General features: G+C 35.8%; 1 protein-coding gene across 6 annotated transcripts in view; it reads left to right on the top strand.

Moving 5' to 3' along the window:
• Positions 1-25,096, top strand: part of SNCA (synuclein alpha) — a 117,813-nt gene that overhangs the window by 18,030 nt on the left and 74,687 nt on the right. For all 6 annotated transcript variants that reach the window (XM_045820287.1, XM_045820283.1, XM_045820286.1 and 3 more), the window contains exon 4: positions 527-669. In XM_045820287.1, coding sequence (XP_045676243.1) covers positions 527-669 — 143 coding nt within the window. The remainder of the gene's footprint in view (positions 1-526; positions 670-25,096) is intronic.

The raw sequence follows: 25,096 nt of genomic DNA, 5'->3' as shown, positions 1-25,096 counted from the left end.
TTTCACCTACCTGAACTTCTAAGGAAGGACCAAAGGTCCCTCATAATCATCCCTCACTGCACTGTTTATTTCTGATAGTGGTGTGTATGAGCATGGAGGTGCCATGTGACTCAGAAAGTGTGGTGAAAAGGAACCTTTTCAATGAGATAAAAGAATTGGCAATGAAATTGAAATAAAGAAATAAATTTCAGGCTGAGTCTGCTACAAGTGTAACTGCACCTGTAAGCATAGCTTTCTGCAAACTTTCCTTAATAAAAGGCAAACCAAACTCACATTGCTCATGGCAATAAATTTGTGATAATTAAATGTGACTAGTGATCAAACCAAAATATCTTAACGAAGATTTAATATTTGTGTCCACGCTCACCTAGAAATCTCTATAGCTTTTATTTCTTCTGACCCTTCAGCTATCTTTGGTATTCTAAGTAGAGGTCTTTAGAACTTGACAGCTAGTGGAAGTAAAATTATTTTAAGTTGCTGTCATTCCATCATCTCTTAATCTGTTATTGCTCTTGATTTATCCCAGTGGCTGAGAAGACCAAAGAGCAAGTGACAAATGTTGGAGAGGCGGTGGTTACAGGGGTGACAGCAGTTGCACAGAAGACAGTGGAGGGAGCAGGGAACATTGCAGCCGCTACTGGCTTTGGGAAAAAGGACCAGTTGGGCAAGGTATGACTGTGTTCATTTTTCATTACACTTGTAGCTTGTGAGATCACAGAGTGTTTTCTTGCATGGCTTTAGACAGGAATAAGATTGCCTACTTGGGAGGGATGGTTGACCCTCCCCAGCAAAAAGTACTACTTTTATATGAGTATTGTTTTTTGATGTACCAACCCAGACAAATACCATGAAGATTATACAATAATCATGATTGTTTCATTTTCTGGAAGAAAGTTCATGAAATGAATGCTGTTATAAATACAACAGTGACATTTCACAAAGAATGGGTGCTTTCATATTGGTTATGAATCTTGGAATTTCTCTTTATCAGAACATAACAAATCACTTTGTGCCTAATTTCTAAATTTTCAAAATGAAGATCTTTTACTTGATTTCTTTGTAATGACATCCTATTACATGATGCATTTAAATATCATGTAACAGTTTGTTGCCAAATACATTTCTGGGAATTGAGGTACTTAAAATGCATAACAATCTGAAATCATGGTTTTGGGGTGATTTTAAAATTCTCAGAAGAATTTTGACTTTACATTCTTGATCCAACTATGACTCTAGTACAGTTATATAAAATATATCATGACTTTCTTTTTAACCAGGAAAGTAATAGAAAACAAGGTGTCAAATGTAGGATAAAATTTTATAAATTTAATGACCACAGCAGCAGAACAATTTTTGCTCGTTCCCTGCCACAATAGCCTCCATGCTATTCCCTGAACAAGTCAAGCATGCCCTTGCCCTGGCTTCTCCCTCCATAGGAAAAGCTCTTCCCCAAGATCATGTACTTGGCTAACTCCCTCAGTCCTCACGCCTTTGTTCACGACGCCTTCTCAGTGAGGCCTGCCTGCACCTGTTTACAGTGGGCACCTTTCTCCTCACCTGTGGTAGTCCTGACCTCCCTACCCTTTATTTTTTTTTCTTTTTTGCTAAAGCATTATCACCTTTAAAATAGTAAATAAGTTATTGTTATGTATGCTGTTTATTTTATTTCTGCTTTAAGTACCATGAAAGTAGAATATATTTTGTTTACCGATATTTCACAAGGGTCCAGAAACATGTCTGACATGTAGTAGACAATTGATGCATATTTATTAAATTAAGGAGAAAAGGAAGAAAGGAGATGAATAAATAAGCAAAGCAACTTTCACTTTTGTGTATTGAATAATTACAGAGCTAGCAACTGTGACTATTCAGGCATCCAAAAGCTTTAACTAACAACGTTTTGGAATAGATATCATGAAAATGGTAAGGTAGTAGCCTTGTTTGCTGATGAACTGCTGAGTTGTCTCCACTCCATGTAATCCTGTGCAGCAGGCCTACCTTGATGGGTCATGGGAACATTGATAATGTAAAGACAGGACTAACAACCTGAACATATTTAGATTTTGTTGCATGGAGTTACATTATCTGGGGCAATTGATGCTAATTATGGAAAATGTGGGCTGGGCTCCTAGTGAAGTTCTTCAGCTAACACTTACATGTATGGCTGATAATGGTAGTACTCCTTTGTGCGGAATATGCTTTTCAAATACTCTTATTACTTGTGCTGGTAATTATACTAATTCCCTTTTCCTATGTGAAATCAAAATTATGGCTTTATTACCTTTCAAAAGCTAGAGGAGACTTTAGATATCAGTATAGAGATAATTAACCTGTTTTGTGTCTCAGACCCTTTGGCCAATCTAATAGAAGCTATGCACCATCTTTCTCCCCAAAATGTACACTCCCATACACACACCAAAGGCTGAGTGGGATCTCGGAAGGCTGTTGACAGACAGAGCCTGTGACTGAGACCAATGCTCTGATTATAGTTGAAAATGTGAAATCTACTGGGGGCAGCAAGCAGTCCAAGTTCACACAGACAGCCGGAACAGACTGGACACCTGTAGTGCTTTCCCATCCATTAGGTTTCTGCCCCAAGCACTTCCTCATAAACTAGCTTACTTTGGGTTCTCATAAACTGATATATGACAAGCAGATTTAACTGGAGAAATTCTTTGCTTTAGAATATTAAGGAACCAGGGAAACATGTACCACAGCCCACACCCCCCATTTAAAGCATGCAATATAAAGTGCAAACAGGGCATGAAAGTTTTCATTTCTTACAAAGTTGGGCTTGTGTTCTACCCTTCTAGAAGACTGCTACTTATTTTAACATTTTAAGGCAGAAATCTAAATAGTGTGACAAAATTAATCATTTGGAGATATTTCCTCTTTGGGATACTTTTAGGTTCTTACAAATTTCTAATATAAAAATGAAACCATAAAACCTAGAAATCGCAACATAGTTGTAGGGAAAAACAAAACAAAACATTGCACTGGAGGTAAAATGGCAGACTTGCATCTCCACTCTGCTACTACCTGACTGGATGACCTTTTGCAGATCTCCTAAGATTCTTTCTCATCTAATGAGGAAACTACACTAGAAAATTGGTTAAAGCCCAGTTTAGCAATAAAGTTCTGAATTTCTGTAACTTAAGGAAAATACCAATAAGCTTCATTCATTGTGGTCACGTCTATAGGATGCCAAAAAAAAAAAATCTAGGGAGTTTAAATAAAGTGGTTGAATTCATCCATTAGAAAATTTGAAATAATTTAATTTTATAATTCAAATTCTGATCGAAGTGATTCTGGTGAATGGAAATAAGCAATTTATTGTTGCTTCAACCATTTGTTACTGACACCATTGAGGAATTTATGCTTTAAGAAATAATGCTTATTCACTGTGTGCCAGAAACTATGATATGTTGAGGTTAAAATAATGAGAAAACCTTACTCTGTTTATCTCTTCATGTAGCATATATTCTAGTGATAAAGATCAATACTAATCATCACATAATCAGTGTGTAATTTTTAACTGTGATAGCTGCTATGGAGTATAATGCTGACAATAGCTAAAAGGCATAACACAGCTCTTACAGGACAGGGGTAAGAGAGTGCATCACACAGGCTTCCCTGAGGAAGTGTACTTGAGCTGAGATCTGAAAGGGAAAAAAATGACTGGCAATTAATAAACAAGCAAGAGTTGAAGAAAAACATTCCAGGCAAAAGCAAAAACATGAGGGAATGTTCTGTGTTGTGAGGGAACTGTAGCAAATCACAAAGGGCTGTGTTAGGAGCCCGAGGAAATTAGGAGGAAGATACTGGAGAAGTGTCAGGGGCCACATCATGGCTGGCTACAATAAGAATGTTGGTCATTATATTAAAAATAAAGGACCCTGTTAAAGCTTTTAAAGCAAGTTTTATGTCAAATTGTAAGTTTGCATGTTGAAAACATGTCTCTACCTCAATGGAAGGAACAGATTAAAGGATGCTCACAGTGGTAACCAGGGACATTTAGTGGGTTGTGATGGAAAGAGGAGATGACTGTATATATCAATCAAATACAGTGTTGGTGGGGGAAAGGAAAGAAATGGGTTAATTCAAAGACTATGAAGAAGGTAATATCAACAAGATCTAGCGATGTATTTCATGAGGTGTGGGGGAAGATGGATGTGACAAGTAGGGCTACTAAATGTTAGCTTGTAGAGTGGATGCATGATGGTGCTGTTCTCCTGGTGGTCAGAGCCTCTCTTAAAGACCAGGAACACTTCAAGAGGAATGGCTGTGTTAATGTTCAGCCTTTGTGCCTTTTAAGGATATTTGGCCCATAACTCTGATTGAGGAGACAAAGCTTTCTTCCTTCCTTCTGCTCACTCTGTCCCTTCTTTTCTGTCTTTCTTCCATTTTTTTTTCTTTTTGGGTTTGTTTGTATTTAAACCAAGAGCTCTAGTAAGCTCATGTTTCATTTGTCTCTCTCTTTTTGTTTTTTGTTTTGTTAAATTTATCTCTTTGTGACATGCTATATTTGGTATATGTGTCTTTTTGATGCTAGCAGGGAGAAATGACCACAGATACCTAAGTATTTTTGTGAATTTCATCATGCAAATGAAGCCACCCTTAAAAATAATTTCTAATTGTAAACTATTAGATTAAAGGACAAATAAGATGCTTTGAATTTTACAAATTTATTTTATCAAATATTATTAGCTTCTCTATTTAATATATCAAAATAATACATCTGACCTATATTTTTACCTGTGAGCACAGAAGTGGTTATCAGCCATATAATTTTTTTCTGAAGCTCATCATTTGATTGGCATAGTAGAAACAGGCTACAAATGCATCAGCAGGGATATTCAAGTTTAAGTTCAAATAAATAGCGACGTTATATGGAGAAAATTTGTTTCCCACTGAGAACAAGTGATCTCCTAGTTCCAGTAATATTATATACAGAAAGTAATTTGACAAGAGGCGTTCTCTAGTGCCACCATGTTTAAAACACACAGCTCATCACTAGGACATTCGTTCCATCTCAACTCCTCAAGAGTGTTTTGCACGTGGCTCTGCTCAGATCCTTTCTGGACAAATGAGTGCTTCTCTCATGCCTTCTGGAATGCCTTACAAGAGTCACACCCTCAGGATGCCTGAGGTTTATATTTTTGTTATTTTCTAGATTTACAGAGAGTGAAAGTCTTGCATAAACTATAAATCTGCTACCCAGTAAACAGTATAGCAGTCAGCTTCATTAACACATTCCATGGAGGCACTGACCAATCTACATAGAGATTAATAGCTTTCATGAAAGAAAAAAAATTGGAAATATTTATAGTCTCAGATTTTTTATGTACTCAGGTTCATATATTTTCTCTGTATTTTCTTTAAAATTAGAAGGAAGTTCCTAAACAGTGCCAATGTGGAAACATTAGATCAGATTATAAACAACGTTTACAATCTCCAGCACAGACCAATGTTGATTTCAAATGGATAGACACCTGCATACTCTGTAATGCTGCCGTAATCCACAAGAGGATAGCTAACCAAGTATCTGCTCGATGAATAAAACAAAGCAGGATAGAAAAATGTCAGGTTTGACATTAAGATCTATAAATTTAAGTGTCTTTCTGCTTAATTCCTTTGACTTACTAGAGCTCTCATGTTTAGCTTGATGCAAATTTATTTTTAAACACTTGAGTGTTATGAACCATCTGATTAAATGATTAATTGGATGATGGATGTTGCCATCAGCTAAGTCATTTTATGTTGACTTCACAAATAAGCCAAAGGTCACAGGCAACCTTCCAGATTTCTTTGAAGAAGGGTACACAGATCATAGGTATAATCTTAGCATCATTCATCAGCAGGTCATTGGAGATGTCAAGATTGTAAAATATTTTATTTTATAGTGCATAAACACAGACGACAGTGTGGTGATTACAAGGGGGAGAGAGATGGGTGGAGGTGAAAGAGGGTATGGGAGGATAAATGATAATGGAAAAATACTGTAAAAATTAAAACATAAATGTTTAAAGATGATCAATATATTGTATCAAACAATTAAAGTTTTGATTCTTGCCTTTGTACTTGATCTCAGAAAATAACCAACATGACTGTTAGTTATATTTACACCTAACTAAAAGACTTATGGCACAATGATTGTCTCTGATTTGTATTCCAGGTGGGAGCTATATATACTATTAATAGCATTGTAATCTTTAATTAAAAAATAGTGTGGTAATTAAAGAAAAGACAAATTGAAATAACATTTTTTCTATATATATATGTATAAAATCAGTAGTATTTTGACATGTGGTATGTAAAAATCAGTATTTTATGCTCATGTGAGAGTCTACTAATGTTAGATACACTGTCTCCACTTAGAAATACATCCATTATGATGGGCTTTTTTTGTGTCTAATAATATATATTTCACTGGGCCAGGGACAGATGAATCATGATGCCTAATGACCCTTAATCTTGTAAAGTTGTAAATAGAAAAGTACATGTTAATTATATATAAAGAAATAAGGAACATAGGCTTATAGTTATGTTTTTATTGAAATTCAGTAGCATTCAGTCATTGAATGGGCAATTTACATGTGCCAGACACAGCCTGGTACGGTGGGGAACACAAGAGTAACATGTGGATGGCTCCTACCTTCAAAACTGTGTAGGCCAGGGGTGACGACTGGCCTGCTCCCGCTTGGTACAAAGGCACATCCCTCATCTTTGATGACATTTATTTATTTGTTTCCCCTATGATAGGGGAAAAACAGTTTTTGTTAGAAATGAGAAAGACCTATTTTTCAATGTATATTATACTTTAAATTTTGTTTTGTCAGTGTACTATGAAATCACCTCATACATATAGAGATTAGAGCCATAATATCTTAGCTGTTGACACATAATACACTTACACTGAGTTCTAGAAGCAGTGGTTAATAATCTATAAGCACTACAACCACGCAGTATATACATGATTGCAAATTCAATTTCAGTCTTCTAAGAACTGATGGTGGTGATAGTATTGTTTGTTAAAAAAATGTATTCTAGCAAGAATATGATAAAAATGCTGCAAGGCACACTAACAACAGCTTTAAATCATATTTGTGCTGTTGGTTTATTATTTTTTATATGCCCAAGATGGATTAAAATTCTGCTGAATGCAGTGTGAGAGCAATGATTATACTTTTCGAACCCATCTTCATTGTGCATGTGCTAACACCTATTAGTGATGTCTTTTCACATATGAACATGACATATTTTATAGTGTTTTATTAATCTTAGGCTATTACAGGTAAGATGATTTCACACTCAGGTGGGTTTTTTTTAACTTCTGCCACCATCTGAGCCATATTTTCTCCTTGTAATTCAATGGAGAACCTAGAAAAATAATATTACTATGTTTAGGTGACAGATAAACAGATCTTAAGATGTGCTTATGTATTATCACATGCAGTAGTCTTACCCCAGCTTCAGTGATAACCAACTTGTTTGTCCCTAAAAAGAAAGAACTTGATGTTTTCAATTTCAAAAATTAGATTTAATCAGGAAGACAATCATTGATGTGTTTGCTTTGTCAAGAGAAAAATAAAAAAAGAGGTTCTGTGGATCTCAGATATTCAAAATATACAAAATATCTAGGATAGAATATGTTTTCTTGAATTCAAGAACCACATGTAAGGTAAATGAGGTACCAGTTGTGTTTTGAATGCAAATATATAATCATGGGGATCAGGGTTGGACGATCCATCTCAGCAATCCAATTGTTCTTCTGTGAGGGGAAAATGAGTAGTTTGTCAACTCAAACATACAATAATTTTTATCAGGAGCTTTATTAATCTTTAGCGAACATTTGAATATTTAAGTTACAATTTATATACCTGTCTATCAGGTGATTTTGGAGTCACCCACAGATATTTATAAACACCCCAAAATTTGTATTTAATTCTTACTAAGGCTATACTGTACACTAATGCAAAGAACACTGAATCATAAATTATGTTTGTTGAATAATTAATTACTTAACAACTAAGTGAATAAATGAAAAAATAAAAAGAAGAAATAGGTATACTATCTTCCTAATCAGAGGTGGACACCACCTCACCTTTCTCTTGTGTTCTTCATAGTAACACACTATCATGAATGTATTTGGAATTCAATTTATAAAGATAAATTCTGTTGCAACTTTATGGATTATAAAGAAAAATGTGAACTTTTAATTTAAGGACTTCAAATAGATCTTAACTGTCTATGCTTACAAAGGAATTGTGTAAGTCTCACAATCCATTATAGCAGATCAGCTCCAATCCACACACTCACACAAACATTTTATCCTATTTGATTATTGGGAATCCTAAAAATATAGAAATTCTTTCAATATATGCTAATGCCACACAGGTTTAATCCTTGTGATATAACTTCATCTGATGCTTTAGTTCTTGTTCAGTGGATAGTATATTATTAGTGTCTCTAGGAAAATTGAGGATATGCACTTCCTACTATGTCACGGAGTTTTAGGATTAATATAATTGCCATGCAAAGCATTGAATGTTATTTAAAATGCTTTATTTTATTTTTTAATACTGATGTACAGTAGCTCCTCTAAAAATAATCTCCACCAAATAGTAATAACTGCTTCTAATAACAATCCTTCTTCCAAGGTATTCTTTCTGCAAAAGGGAATTAACATTTTTGAGTTTGAACTAAAGACAGTTCATAAGTGTTCTAACTAAAGCTACTCTGTATCTGTTTCCATCCACTATGACAGCCAGCTGGCCTTTGTCTTCCTATGAGGTTTCTGGTTTACCTGCAGCATTTGATTCAGCCACATATAGGGAGAGCATGGCTTTGTGTGGAGGGTGTGAGTTTCAAGTCAGGGACCGTGGAGTTGGTCTGTCCTGTCTCCTTTGCTGGATGATGTCCTCTCGCCTCTCTGAGCACAGATTTTTTCATCTGTGAAATAAATGTGTTGGATTAAATGAGTTCAAAACGTTTTGAGTCCATTCAATGGCTTGGATTTTAGGTTAATTTGTTCAATTACACATTGCCAGACCTCTGGCAACTCATTTAACCTTTCTAAACCAAAGCCACTCATCTGTAACTGGCCAGCCACTGCACAGAATCAGAGTGCAAATTAAATGAAACAATGCAGCAAAAGATAAACAATCAGTTGTAATACTTTATACAGTTAAAATATTTTGCCAATGGTGTGTGTGGGGGCGGGGGGGAATGCAGACAACTGTAACTGAACAGCAATAAAGTAATTAAAAAAACACTAAATAAAAAAATATATATCTTGCCAAGAAGAGATGCCTTTCCTCTAAGACTTGTGTTAAATAAGTGATTGTAGAAAGTCTTTTCCATATTTATTGACAGTTTGATGATATTTAGTAAATAAATTGTATAATGCAAAGAAGAAAAAACTGTTCTTTAATCATTTCACTTTATTTAACTAAATAAAATGAAGTCACACTACTGTTTGTCCTTAGATTTTCCCAAAGTAATGTGGTTCCATTGAATATTACACCCATGTTGTAATTAGAAAGAAATGATGTGGGAAAACACTGGAATAAGCAAAGTTAAAAGTTTCTCTTTTAAACTGAAAAGAAAATCTCAGAACCCTGATGGGTTAGGGTTATAGGTGCTGTCTTTCCTAATGCCTTTTAGATGCCAAACCCAGGGAGAAGGGTTCTGGGTATTCACTGAAACCCAGGTTTGAGGTTCCTTGGTTGACTGAAACTGTCCCTACCCACTCTTTTCCTCCTTTTCTAAATAATAACCAGTTTTTAGGTCCCAGATTAGAGAGATTTAGGAAGATTATCAGGACACAGCATCCCATATCTGAACCCTATTCTTTCACAGCCATTTTCTGTAAGATCCCTTGCAATAAGGAAAAAACAAAACAAAACCACACACACAAAAAAAAACCATGACCCTCTTCATTCATATCTGGCTTTTGTGCTAAATCCTGATAAAGCTCCCTTCTGACTCAGAAAGAGGTAGGTCTAAGAAGTTTGCATTTGTGAAAATGGGCTGAAGCATCTTCTTGGCTTTTTTATTTTAAACACAAAGACAGGGAACTTCTTAATTTGAAGGGAACCAGAGGGTTTTCCTGAAACTAATTTTTCATGCCAGAACTTTCTAAAATGTAAGGGTTTCAGAGAATGAAACCCTTTCATTCACACTCAGGTGGGTTTATCTGAATTAGGCCCCTTTATGATCTTTAAGACCATTTTTAATTCTATTTTAGTTATTTGAAGTGTAACATACTTGTTATATAAATATTCTGTCAAATTTAAGATATATTTATTGCCAGACCTTAACAGGAACTCGAAGGAACTCAAAGTTTCCTCTCCCTAAGTTCATTTGGAAATGGAGTGGTATGTCTAAACAGGGTAAAGGAGGAGGGAATCTCTATGTTCTTGATGTGGTCTTGAATGTAGCCATTACACATAGCCATTAATATCCTGGGGTGACTCTCTGATATGGTACATTATATAATCTAAATATGCTTGGTTGGTGCCCTCTTCCCTCCGGGGTCTAGTATAACCACACTCTCCTGCCACTCACTGCCTTTATTCCCCATGTTTCCCTTGGTCAGTCTCTGCTTACTCTTTGTTCCAAGTTCTGATATTGGCCCATGAGAAACCTGGGAGTCCCTGTCACACCAGCCTCAACTCTGAGGGATCAGAGTGTGTGAGGGAGTGAGCTTAAATTCCCCAATGTGTTATGTCAGCCCATGTGCCTATATGGTTGTTTGCTCACATTCTGTGGGCATTGGGATGGATGAACAGGTCCTGCTCCTCAAGGGGCATCCCACCAGGAAATGAAATACGCCTCTGCCCTGCTCAGAGACGTCTTCAAACCTGAGTCACCGCTGGCCCCCAAAAAAGGCAAACTCCACTAATACTTTCCTTTAAATCTCTTTCCCTGAAGACCCCTTCTCCTCCTTTCTTTTTATTATTTACAGGTGGAAAAATAATGGAAGCGTATGGCAGTTGGACTTTAAGAATTTAGTTTATTGTCTCAACTGTGAGCTTATTTCCCAGCAATCCTTGTACCTTCTACTTAAACGTGGGATAGGGAAGGGACTAGGTATTACCCAAGGTCACAGTGCCCTGAGATGGTGTTTCATATTTTCAGAAGTTTTTTCTTGGAGATGTCCATCAATCACCAATAACGGTTGGATAGTAAATTGGTACAAATTATTCTTTTTTTTTTTTGGTACAAATTATTCTTGCAGACATAGTGAAAATCCGTATTGAAATTATGCATATCCTTCACCAAAAAATTTCACTTCTTAGTTTAAATGATCACAAATGTAAATATAAGGATGTTCATCTCAGCATTGATAATAACAAAAAATTGAAAAAAAATGCTAGAAGTTTGACAATAGAGACTTAGTTAAATGTGCTGTGGTTGATCTGTACAGTGGTGAGCAGCTATTAAAATGTTTGTATAGAAGAAGAATTAATGGAGTGGAAGGATGTTCTTGCTGCGTCAAGTGAAAAGAACAGATCACAAAATAATAGGAACAGCTTTTATAGTATAACCTATTTTCATTTTAAAAACACCTGTACATGATATATGTATGTAGAAAAACCTAAAGTAAGTTCACCAGGCTCTAGGGTTTTTCTCAAGTAAACTCTATTTGCATTTCCGACCCCATAATCCTTTGCTCTGGGGAACTGTCTCATTCACTGCAGATGTGTCCCAGCCCCAGGCTGTACTTGTTAAGTGCCAGTGGTGCTCCCCTGGAATTGTAACAATCACAGAAAGCCTTCCCACATTGTCCTTGAAGAAATGCCTATTTCTGGGTCATGGATTACATTTTGTGGTCTTCCTTTGCTTACTTACATATTTTTAAATTATCTTTAGTAAGTGTGTATTTATAACAAAAAGTCTCATAAGTAGTACTTATAACATTTCACAGTATTCAACATTTATGTGACTAAGCATTCTGATGCTTTACCCATAATTAGAACATGAAGATCCTAATGTTTGTCTTTGGCATCCCAGTTCCCACTCACATTTATTCAGCTTATTCAAAAGAAAATTATGTTAGCTTCATAGGCACTTAAAAGTACAGGCATAGTTATAGCACTTGCTATTGATTCATTCACCTATCTATTTATCAATTCATTCATTTGACCCACATTAATTAAACTTATGCTATGTATAAAATAGTATGCTAAGCATCATCAGAAATATATTGATAGATGAAAGCAATTTCTTGATCTCTAGGCATTGATGTCTGGCTGTTAATCATGATCAATATGTGTAGGTGTATATTAGTTAATTAATATTACAGACCTTGCTTAAAGATTTCTTATTCAACCTCCTCTTCAAGTTTCAAGTAAAGCTGGCTTTGACTGAGGTATCATAGCACTCAGTCTTTTATTGTTTCTCAAAAATTGTGGTTATAACACACTTCTTTCATTTATTCCTCTTGACCCCAAAGATCTAACCTAATTAAAATTCCATTTCATCAATTTTCTGGTTTGTTATCTAATAATTCTGTGCACTTCCATGTTTTAAGATAAATTTTACCATGATTTTTACAGGAGTAATGGGTTATAATGCCCAAATAAATTGAATAATTTGGTTTTTTATTTCATATTATGGCAAGTATATCTAATTATTGAGAAAAGTCAAAATTTGACTTTGCAAAATTTTATTTTAAATCTTTTGGACTCAGAAGTCCACTATCTTCTTATAGTCATGGATCCTCAAAACTTTGCCTTACCCATTGTAATATGCTTTGTCCACAGCTTGCCCCAATCCCTGAGCTCACAAATAACCTTTCAGTGTTTTTGTAGACTTTTCACTGTAGTCATTTTAATTCTACTGAAATTAGATAATTCCAGCCCCAGTGTCTGGTTTATTTTGCATATGAACAAAAAACCTTGTGCCAGAACTAGGGCAGCCTTTATATTCTTCAGGCTTCCCTGTATGCCATCCATTCTGATGAATGTCAGGAGGTCCTAGTTTTTGTTAAAAGTGCCTAGCAAGTCTGATCATTCCAAGTGCCTAAGGTCACAGTTTAAAATAAGTTATATTTTTGGACCTAAGAGCTACATTTTTGAAACATAACAAGGATTATGCCATTGGTGTATGTATTTAGAAGTATAAAGTAGTTGCAAATAGAGGGTTTCTCAGATTTGACGTATACAGTTAACTATGTATAAAAAAATGAACACTGTAAAAGGAAAGATCCTCAAGGTGCCTATTTTTATATAAGTAACCTGGACCTATTTGAGGAGAAAAAAGGGTATTTCTTATAGCCAACAAATATTTGTGTTTTCATTATTCATCAGAAGAATGAAATTTCTCCCTTCCTTTACACATTCTACTTTCTTACTAGAAACTCTTGGTGAAAGGTTTTCTTAGGTTCTGCTGAGGAATAAATGGCAATCAACCACAAAGTTAGGCAGTATAAAGCTTTTTATTGGAGTTTGCATTTCCAGGTGAGGTTCTCTGGTCCAGAGAAAGGGGGCAGGAGAAGTTGCCCTAGCAGGAAAAAATGGCGGGGTTTTATTTTGGGTTGGCTCTCCATGGGAGCTGGGGATTGGTCCCTTGTGAACAAAGCAGCAACACATCATTGGTGGTTCCGCTGGTGCCCTGGTGATGTCAGCCATCTCTTCCAGGTTGTAGTTCAGCCACCATGATTGATTGTAGTCCAGCCACCATTTTGGTTGTAGTCCAGCCGCTCATCCTGACACTTGGTACCTTTATAAAATAAACTAAAAAAGACTACATATATTGTGTATATTATATATTGTGTATATATATTGTGTATATATTGCGTAAAAAGACTACAAATATTGTGTTTTGGGGGAGAGAATTCCTGGCTGATGTGATGAATGGTGGGTTTGTGCTGCATGTGTATATGTGCATATGCACACACATGCACTAAGTGATGAAATTCACCATTGCATTTTCATCTGACTTAGCTCTCATTGCAGTTGCAGACATACCACACATACTCGGTTGCTCAGTCCAAAGTCAGGAAAGCATCCTTGATTCTTTTCCTTCTGCATCTTCCATCCAATCCTTTAGCTAATCGGTTTACCTGTATTTCAAAATATGGCTCCGATGCTACCCTAGGCCAGGCCTTCATTGTACTCACCAACACTCCTTCCCAGGCCCATCAACTGGCCTCCCTGTCTGCACTCAAACATCCCCATTAGTCTGTGCAATGAGTCAGTATAATTCTTTTAAGATAGAAACCAAATCATTTTTCACTAGCTTTGAACCACCCAGAGATGTCCTATCACACACAGAATGGAATACAAATCCTTCTTTTGTTTTAAAGGCCCGACATTATCTAAACCTCATTAAGTTCTTATTTCCTTTTTCTTTCCTCCTTATACACTGCCCTCCAGCCATGCGGACTTCTGATGTTCTTCAGAGCTGCAAGCACATTTCCAATACTCAATAAGTGCATATAAAATAAATTTTATTCACTTAATTGTAGACTGTTTTCTTCTCCTGACAGTAAAGATAAATGATATAGTCTTCTTAAAAAAACTTGTGTGCCCGGAATTTCTGATCTTAATTTTGAAAGACAAACTGCATGAAATGTACTATGAAATGGTAAAGATATCATTCAGTCCCAGATTTCCATGTGCTTTTAGTGCATATTAGTAATTCACTGTATTATAGAATACAAATCTATTCTAAATAAATTGCTTATATTTTTCATATTTATCATAATAGTTCTTGCTTTTCCACATTTTTATAACAATTCAGTTGATTGTAGATACATGAAATTAACTTTGTTCTTGAAAACAAAGCAGCCATTTCACTCATGACATAAATGTTATATATCTTAAAACTGCTTATCATTGTACATTATTCCTATGACATTAAATATTTTCTTAGTAAATCACATAAACTACACTGATTCTTGGACAGATGGGCAGAACCACATGCATCCAATATTAGGCAGTTGGTGAGCATAAAATGCCAGAAAAAAGATTAGGAATATTGAGACAGGAAGCTTCCTATTGCTCTTGAAAAGCATGATCATTTGCTCCTGACTCTCCACTATGTGTTTTACTGGGTTGGCCAAAAAGTCCATTTAATTTTTTTGTATTAAATAAAAAACATCTTTTTCATTTTCACCAATAAATTTATTGATTTGAATATTTTGGGTATGTTGGTTATCTCCTGCTAGTGGCTTTTAGTAGGTAGATGCCAGGGTTGCTGCATATCTTTCAGTGATGAGACAGCCCCACAGCAAAGCACTGTTTGGCCAAAATGTCAATAGTACCAAGAAAGTTTGTAAACCACTTTTGACACATTCAATCAGTCACAGTACCTTTTTCATATACTGCACAAACCTTTTTTTGTGTTTCAGTTGTGTTTTAACCTCTTTTGAAATAATGAAGCATAATACACCAAAAATGTTGCATATTTTCTTCCATCTTCAATATTAAAATGTCTGCACAAAAATTCACCAGTCTTGATGTTTTTTTTTTAAATGCACGGTGATATGACAGCTGTCACAACACAGTCTAAGAAAATTGTTTCAAATGAAGTTAAAGGTAACTAAGCACTCCTAGAGCCATCTTACAGAAAAAAAACTGAGTCAACTTTTTGACCATCCCAATACTTTGAAAGAAATGCCTTCCAAAACAACTTTTCATATTTTATATCCCAATGTATATGCAAAGCTTTCTTAATTTATATATTACCAACAAAAGGAAACATGTAGGCAGATTGAAAAAGGAGTTTCCCCTCCTTCTGCCTTTTATGCAAGGATGACAGCTATGAAACATGTTTCCTCAGCAAGGAATGTACAGTGTCAGTTGCAAGATGAGAGGGAGAGAAAGGCTGCAAACTGTGGAAGAGAGTGGCATTTGTCACTGCCAGGACTCATCAGCTGTGCAGACCTCTGAGAAGCACTTGCAGAGATACGAGACTCCTTTATTTCTTTCTGGAATATTCAGCAATACAGATTTCATTAGAAGCAGAGAGAAACATTAAGAACTAGTTAGTTTTGGGGAGGCAGATCATTCATCTCTAGATATTGATTGAGGTTCAGGAAGGCATCTTTGTAACTTCTTATCTATAAGCTCTATTGTCACATTTAAATAATTCTAATCTCCAGAACTATTTTTGGGGTGTGAAAGATCTTAACAATAATGAAAATTCACTCAAAACAACAAGTAAATTCTGTCTACTATAATTTTGATCTGGTTGAAATCATTGTAGTTTAACAATTCCTCCTCCGTAGGAGGGAATTAGTTGGTAACTTACGGCAAAATTATTTGTTGAGGGCCAGTAGCTTCACATCCAATGAAAACCATGCATATATTTGCTTTTTCTCAATACAAGATATCTCTCTCGGACATAGATGGCAGTGAAAATTGTGTGAGGATGATGGCTCGAGGGCCACAGTTCTTTCTCTTCCTACTCTTGTACCTCTTCTAATTGGTCCAGTAAAATCTGAAGAGCCCCCAAACAGCCATTGTGTCTCCATTCATTCTGCTTCACAAAGGAAGAAGCAAAAGCAAGCACAGTGATGGTGAAATCTTCAGCTTTTCATGCCCAATATGGATATTTGCTTGGAATTATTACTTTCTACTACATTAAAAAATAGGAAAATTAGTTATATAAATCAGCATGACAAATTTTTTAATTTATTCACTGTATTTTGAGTATAATAGAATTATTACAGCCTGAAATTTTTATTTCACTTGTTCTCTATTCAAACTTTTAACTGAACCTAAACCAGCTAAACACATACAGTTTTTATTACCATGCAGGTTTAATTCTTTTAAAATCAATTTTAAAATTTTGGTAAAATATTCTTTTGAAATTATTTTCTCCTTTTTCTTTTTTTAAATTAAATTTATTGGGGTGACACTGGTTAATAAGGTTATATAGGTTTCAAATGGATATTTCTATGACACATGATCTGTATTTTGCATTGTGTGCCCAGCACCCAAAGTCAAATAAATCTTCCATCACCATGTATTTGGCCCCCTTTACCCTTCTTTATTCCCCACTCCCTTCCCTCCAGTAACCACTTTACTGTTGTCTGTGGCTATGAGTTTCAGTTTTACATCCTACATATGAGCGAAGTCATTTGGTTCTTAGCTTTTTCTGACTGACTTATTTCGCTTAGCGTGATATCCTCAAGGTCCATTCATTCATCATGTCACAAATGGCAATAATTCATCTTTTCTTATGGCTGAGTAGTATTCCATTGTATATGTGTAGTACATCTTCTTTATCCAATTATCTATTGAAGGACACTTTTTAGTCATGCCTTTCATAAATGTATCCCTCCTTTACCTTAATCATATGTCTATATTCTTCATTTTTTAAATTGATTTTCAACCTGCTTACAATGTTAGTTCTTATGAACTTATCTCTCAATTCTAAACATTCCATTCCTTATTTATTTTATCTTCCTTTTCACATCACTGAAGAAGAGTTATTAGTTTTTTAGAATTATTATTGCCTTGGGAACTGTATTTTAACATATTTTAATTACAATCACAAGTTAACACAGCAATGGAGTTTTTCCTGTTAGAGATACACTGTTTTCTGTATATCTCACTGGGAGAGAAGTTGGCATGGTACCATTATAATGTTCTTAATGGATATTACCTTTTATAAGGTACATTGTTTCTGAGAATGCCATTGTTTTGTTTTATTCAGGTGCATGTCACACAGGCTTACAGAGTCAGTACCTATTATTTCAGGACTTATTGCATATGTATTAAAACTTGTTATCTTTTGTCTGCTCACTTCAGATTCCTTATATGATTTAAGTTAGAAATGTACTTACATTTTACATTGTCATGCTTTTTAAACATTGTATTTTGAATAGAGGTTGAAGGTGATCCAGTAGATTGCAGTCAATAATAATTCCAACAGCAACACAATTTAGAAAGCAAGTATAGAACATAAGCAAACTCACAAAAATTATATGCGGACCTATTTCATCACCATCTCCTTTTACATCTAACACTCAATCAATATTTAATAAATTTCCTTGCAGTATCATATGCTGTGATAAATTCTAGGATGCAAGGATGAATCAGATACAAGAATGTTCTTAGATCAGAAAAAGGTTCATAGTGTCTCTGTGTAACAGTTATCTCAACAAATCTCCGTAAAGCTAATGGAATAGTTTTCCACGATCTGTTTTAGACTCTAGACACTTGGTTCAATGTCTTTTTCTCTTAGCAGACTAGAATCATTCCAGGCTTCTTAAATTCTGGGCAACCATGAAAATCAAACACTAAATCTACCACAAATGAGATCTATTCAGTCTTGCTTGGTACTGAAGGTCATGAATAGAATGAGATTGTATGTCTACTTTTTTTGTTGTTGTTGTTTTCTTTTCAGTAGATATGAGGGGAAAAAAGAAAAAAACAGCAACATGAACATCAGGCCCATGCCTAAAACTGATTCTTGAGTAAATAGGAATTTTCATTATCTCAAGGATCTCCATGGATGCCAAGAGATCCCACAGTTTCTCACCATCAGTGAGCTGCTGAGCAATCTAGTGTATGCAGCATAGTTTGAATTACAGAAATGTGAGTTCTAGAGATGGACCCTGCAAGAGAACTATAATATAGCCTTCTTCAACTTTACAGGAAAAATGAAACTACACTAAATTCATTAGCTGTTTGAGCATAAAAAATCACTTCACTATTCAGTTACATCATCTGTATATAAAGAGAATAATAAAATTCATTTCTCATTTCTCATATTAACTTTCATAAGATACATTGTTTCTGAGAGTGCCATTGTTTTGTTTTATTCAGGTGCACATCACATGGGCTTACATAGCCAGCACCTGTTATTTCAGGAATTATTACTGGTGCAGTGAGTTTACATGAGGTAAATGTAGCACCAGAGCCTGGCACAAAATCTTAGTATGTGCAGTCTCCTCCTGTTCTTCCTTGTACTCCAGAGGATGTTTGGCATATCACATCTATAATACTGTCCAAATGGCGCTGTGCTTAGAGTGTCCTTCGCTGCCATGCTGTAGGATCATTTAGGAGCAGGCCATTGCTGGTACACCCCATATTTTACATAGTGCTTTATGATTTTCAAATTGTTGGCATAGCGTCTAATATACAGCATAATTATTAAGTGTTTCTTGTTATCCTCATTGTTACAGCAGCTTCAGAGTAAGATGGGCAGGAAAAAAGAGAATGTAATTTCCATTTACAATACAAATGCATTTTCAATGCTCAGAGAAATCAAATGAACTGAGGTCACATGTGTGGTGAGTGGCTCAGACGGAGGAAACAAAGTCCACTGATTCTAAGCTCTGTGCTTGCCTACCAAGCCCCAGAAACTATGACATATTCCATGAAAATTGCAAATGTTCTATTATATGATTCTCATCTATATACTTGAGATACATACATATGTACTGTACATATCTAGTACAGATGTGTACTATACATGTGTACATACATGTATACTATACACATATATTATATGTAGGTATCAGAAATAAGTATCCTGCTGTTCAATATTCCTAACAATTAACAGGTACTGACAGTCATTGGTATTTAAATATTGTTATTTACCAAATGAAATGTTGATATCAATGTAAGAATGGTCAAAGAAAGATTCATATCCTATGTATGTTGCAAATCAACTTTTTTCAACCATTTATTAGTGAAACAGCTTAACTGCTATTTATATTTATATTTAGCATACAACGTTTTTATAATTTTAACACATTTCCTCATCATTTCAACACAAAAGCAGAATCTCTGGTCCTTGGTCTTTCCTTGGCCACTCACCTGTCCATAAAATAGCTATCGAACTGTAAAGCCCACTACACACTATTAGAATCCAAGACAGTAACAGCACCTAATGTTGGTGAGGATGTGAAGCAATAGAAACTCTCATTCATTGCTGGCGGGAACACAAGATGGTGCAGGCACTTTGGAAGGCAGTTGGGCACTCCCAATAAAACTAAACACACTTTTATTATCCAATCTAGCATTCTCATTCCTCAGTGCTTACCCAAAGGGCCTGAAAGCTTACATTCACACAAATGTTTATAGTAGCTTTATATGTAATTGCCCAAACTTGGGAGAAACCAAGACGCCTTTAAATAGGTAAATGGTTAAATAAACTGTGATGTACCCAGACAATAGAAAATTATTCAGTAGTAACAATAAATGAGCTATCAAGTACAAAACACATGGAGGAACATTAAATGCCTATTTCTAAGTGAAACAAGCTAGTCTAAAAAGACTACACACTATGTGATTTCAGCTATACTACATTTTAGAAAAGACTAAATAGGAGACAGTGAAAAGTCCACTGGTTACTTACCAGGAGCTCGGGAGAAGGACAGAGGGATGAACAGGAGGAGCCTAGAGCATGCTGGGGGCAGTGAAGCTGTTAGTTATGACACTGCAGTGGTGGATATATAACATTATACATTTTTTAGAACTCACAGAATGTACAACACAAACAGTGAACTCTAAAGTAAACTATAGCAGATATTTTTTATGGATTTTAAGAAATACATCACATACTCATGCAAGATATGAATAACAGGGGAAATTGTAGAGGGAGCATATGAGAACCCTTTGTATTTTCTGTACTATTTTTCTGTAAACCTAAGGCTTCCCTAAAAAATAAAGTCCTTTTAAAACATTGTAAAGCCCAGATTAGATACAGCATCAGTATGGTAGGTAGGAATCTTATTTCAGATCATGTCATCTGTCCTGCGTATACAGTTGTAGTTCATGTTAGTGAGATTTCTTTCTAATCTCAATACTTCTTCCTTGGGATAGTGTTGCTTTATAGTTCCACTGAATTGCCACCCTTAGTTACAAATTCATATCCCTGTTTTATATGAGAATAATGAGGACAAAGAAGTGTTTTTAATGATCGTTTTATCCATAGCTAGATTTTGTTGATCAAATCAAAGTGTAAATAGCAATCTAGGTATCAATCAGTAGTTAGTGTAAGGCTGTATTATAAAACATCGTAATGATTGGGGCTGATATGGAGAAAACACATCAATGACTATTTGGTGTTTTGCTTTCCTGTAAATATTTTGAAATGTACTTACCTGGTATCACTTATAATTCCCATAGGAAACAGATAGTGCACATGAATCAGGTAATTTACACAGACTCTACAAAGTGACTAATATGAAAGTTTGGAGAGAGTTAGAAAAAAACTGAAGAAATTGTGTAGTCCTTTAACAGCAACAGCAGGCATCATTGCAGCCACTAGACCTGAGTGAGTGGGGGGCAGATAGATTCTCAGGACAGGGTGTTGCAGGGAAGGGGAGAGAGAAATGAGACCATACATGAAAAAGCAAGGGCTGTGTGCAGTGGCTGCCTGACAGGAGCTGAGATCTTTGGAGTGAGATTCTGCCTGCACTGACCCAGCAGGAGTAAAAAGTTCTGGGAAATGTGACCTGATCTTGCTTTCCTACCTCCCCTTTGATCTTTCTGGTGCTCCCATTGGCCAACACAGATGGTATCTGAAAGGCAAAGGAGTACAACAATGTAGCTGAGTGGTTCTCCAATGAGGGTGATTTTGATCTCAGGGAACATTTTTGGCTGTGCTAACTCAGGTGGGGAGGGGAGTAAGAAGGAGAGCACTGCTCACTTCCAGAGGATAGAGGCCAGGGGTTCTGCTAAATATCCTGCAACACACAAGACCTTCTCCCATGACAAAGAAATATTGATTCAAAATGTCACCAGTGTCCATACAAGTCATCTTCCCAGGGTATGGAGCAAGAGAATAGGGTGGAGAGGATTTCTGACAGGAAAAAAATGGAAGAAACAGCATCCACTACAAAGATACCATGAAATAGCAGACATGAGAAGAAATAGCTCTGAAAATACAGAAGTCTCAAAAATATGTCTGATAGTGTTTTATGGAGTTTATTAAAAGTCAACTTGGAGTGCATAATATTTAGCAGACCAGCTAGTCATGTTATGCAAAACATGGACAAGAATATAATAAAACAAAGCATTTCATGGCTACCCAGGCAATCCTTCACTGCTTTCGGTCATGCATGTTAAAGGCTATAGTGTACACAGTAATATAGCTATGTAAGACAGTAAACTTGACATTTATGCAGCTTTATATGTGTGCACACCAGTATGCATGGCCTTTGTACCTAGTTGATATTTAATTCTTTGATTCATTTATAGTTTATTCCCAACAGCATTCTCTACAAAAACTGTCTCACATTTTTACAATTAAACCTTTAATCTGCTGTGTAGATTCCTTACTCATTCTCTGAGTTTTGCTTTTTTCTCAACAATATCATGTATTCTCATGGCTATTTATCCCTTTGTACATTTCTAGTGGGATTGGATCTCTTTCCTAATATACACCCTCCTATTTCTCTTTGTACACTGCACATTTTTATTAAATACCACATTTTCATTTCAACAGATTTAAGATTGAATTTAATCTTTCCCACAGACAAGGAGCCCTTCAGTATCAGCTATCAATATCGATGACTGAATTTTTCCTGTGACACACAATATTGATCTTTAGTGTAATACAATCCCCTTTCCCACATTTAGCCATAAAATGATTCTAGGATCCTTCTTTTATTCTCCTGATCTCTCTCCCATCTCTTTCATTATGTTTGGAAAGGACTCTCATCAGCTCCCACTTATATTAGTGTGGTGGTCTCACAGCTCATCTGTCTGTGGCTCATCTCTTCCTCTCAGAAATCTTCCAGCCACCACATGGACCACTTCATACTTACTTTCCATTCAAACATATTTAACTGGCTCTTCACTTATTAGAAGCCAACATGTATGTCATTAAACAGTCTACAATATATCTTAGTGCATACATTGTATCTTTTATCATTTACTTATTTGCACATTTAAGATTTGTTTAAAAATCTTAACAAATTAAGATTTGTTAAGAAAATTCAATATCATATAATGTCTCAAGTGCTGGCTCATCCATTGTTCTTAGAACAAATCAGGCTTTTTCTACCTTTGTGTATGTGTATATATTCTATGCCTAAAACCCTTTCTTAAATCTCACCTATCGAAGACACATACTTTTGTTCAAGATCACAAAAATCCTCACTGTAATTGTTAAACCTGTTGCCTACACTACTCCCATTAAACTCGTGAGATTAGGCCACTCCTGTTAATTATCCACTTAGTACAAAATCTTTTTTACAACTTCATTGTAATTCCTTTAGTATTGGATTGTGGTATTTTTTTCCTTTTGGGTTCCCTAGTACAATTTCTTGCATCTGATAGGTATTTAGTAAATGTTTTCCATCGACCTCTACCTGCAATGCCCCATGTGCCAGGTATGAGATTCGTGTTACTGTTAAGCACTTGCAACGTAGCTAGCCTGAGTTGTTATGTAGTGTAAGATAAGGTAGGAAGTATCTCAGGCTGCTGTGCAGCTCTGAGGAAGTGTTGGTTTCCAACCGGGAGTTCTGGTACTAAGGTTGCTTGTTAAGGAGAAAGGCGCCAAGCAGATATGTCCAGGCCCTAGATGTATATTGCTCTTCTCAGTCACTGGCTGGAGTCTGGCTCAGTTCATAGACCCAGTGGACCCTCTGGCTGCTGCAGCCAGAAACTGACAGCAATTCTTGCAGCTAATTGGCTTTGAATAGAGATCCAAGAGGTGTATCTTCATAGCCACCCCCTTGGGTCAGGGCCAAGTTTGAGGAGGGGATTAACAGGGAAAAAAAGCACAAAGGGAATTTGGGGGAAATAAAAAGATATAATTTTGTGATTATAGTGGTGAACATGGTTTTTTAATGCCTCAAAACTCTAGAAATATACATTAGCAACAAAGGCATATTATTGTAGGCAAATTATACTGCTGCGTGGTTGACTTTTTAAAATTACAGACTTATCTTGATAAACAGAACAGGCTCAAGACCATGTGCTCTCCAAAACTTGTTTTGTGATCTGCAAAGCAGAAGGTACCTTGTAGAAAAGTAAACATGTGACATTTTTAGCAAGGGAAGGTAAAATCAGCCTTGTTCTAAGTTAACAAACTTCAAAAATGTTACAGAAAAGGGCTCCTAGTAATACACATTTTGAAAGAGATACAGTTTTCCTAGTATAAAATTTTGGATCTGTAAAGAGGCTACACTATTTGTCCAGGTGAATTAGATATTGAAGATTTATTAAGGAGGAAAATAAAATATGGAGAAATAAAATATGAAGGATCTCTTGGCTAGAGGACATACTTAACTATCAGGACATGTGGAATGAAGTTGTGTTGGTTTTGCAGGGGTGTTTGTCTATCACCGGTCATGTGACGAATTGGTCTTCCCCCTAAACTTGCACCTCCCCCTGTAATGTTTTTTCCATTCTCTTCAACTCCTCCTCTGCCTCACCCACCGCCCTCACTTGTAGTTAGTCATCCAGTTCTACACCTTCACTTTCTACATTTTCTGTATCTGGAACTCATCTCTGGATTTCACAGTCCCTTACGTGGACAACTGCAGTTCTCTCCAACTGCTTCCTTTTTTCCTCTCCCTGCTACCACCCAAATCCAGGTGTCATAATTGTCAGAGGTGCCCCCTGACTAACACCCTTGAGGTGCCCCCTGACTAACACCCTCCTCCAGTTTGGGGACACAGCCCCTCCCTGGACCAGCTCAGGCTCTCGCCCACTTAATCTCATGCCTCCACTGGCCCGCAGGTTGCCCTCTCCTTGGCTGGTGTTCGCTTAACATACCTTCATGAAATTTTTTTCATGAGTATTATGGCTTTTGATGCATGGTAACTTTGTTCACTAATTTACTCCAAAATTTGACAAGGAACTTCCTGAAGCAAGCATTGTCCTTCTCATTTTTAAAAATCCTCAGCAATTTACAAATTCCTTGAACATAAAAGAAACCTAAATAAAATAAATCAATTGTTATGTAGTAGGTTACTTCTCTTTTGCTTTATATAGTTTTTAATAAAAAGCTTTATTATATAAAATAAATAATGCTAGGTTTTACATAAACTTTAGAAATACTGGAGATATTACTTCCTAAAAGCTTTTTTCTGTAATCTTTCTATATATTTTTATAAGGTGTAAAATAATAGAAAAAAATTAAGACTTTCAGTATCCTTCTAAGAAGTGGCATT

This window comes from Phyllostomus hastatus, unplaced genomic scaffold, assembly GCF_019186645.2.
Source record: "Phyllostomus hastatus isolate PE091 unplaced genomic scaffold, TTU_PhHast_1.1 phas_scaffold_39, whole genome shotgun sequence".
NCBI lineage: Eukaryota > Metazoa > Chordata > Mammalia > Chiroptera > Phyllostomidae > Phyllostomus > Phyllostomus hastatus.
Note: the sequence above shows the minus strand (reverse complement) of the source record. Positions and strands in the feature narration are given on the sequence as shown.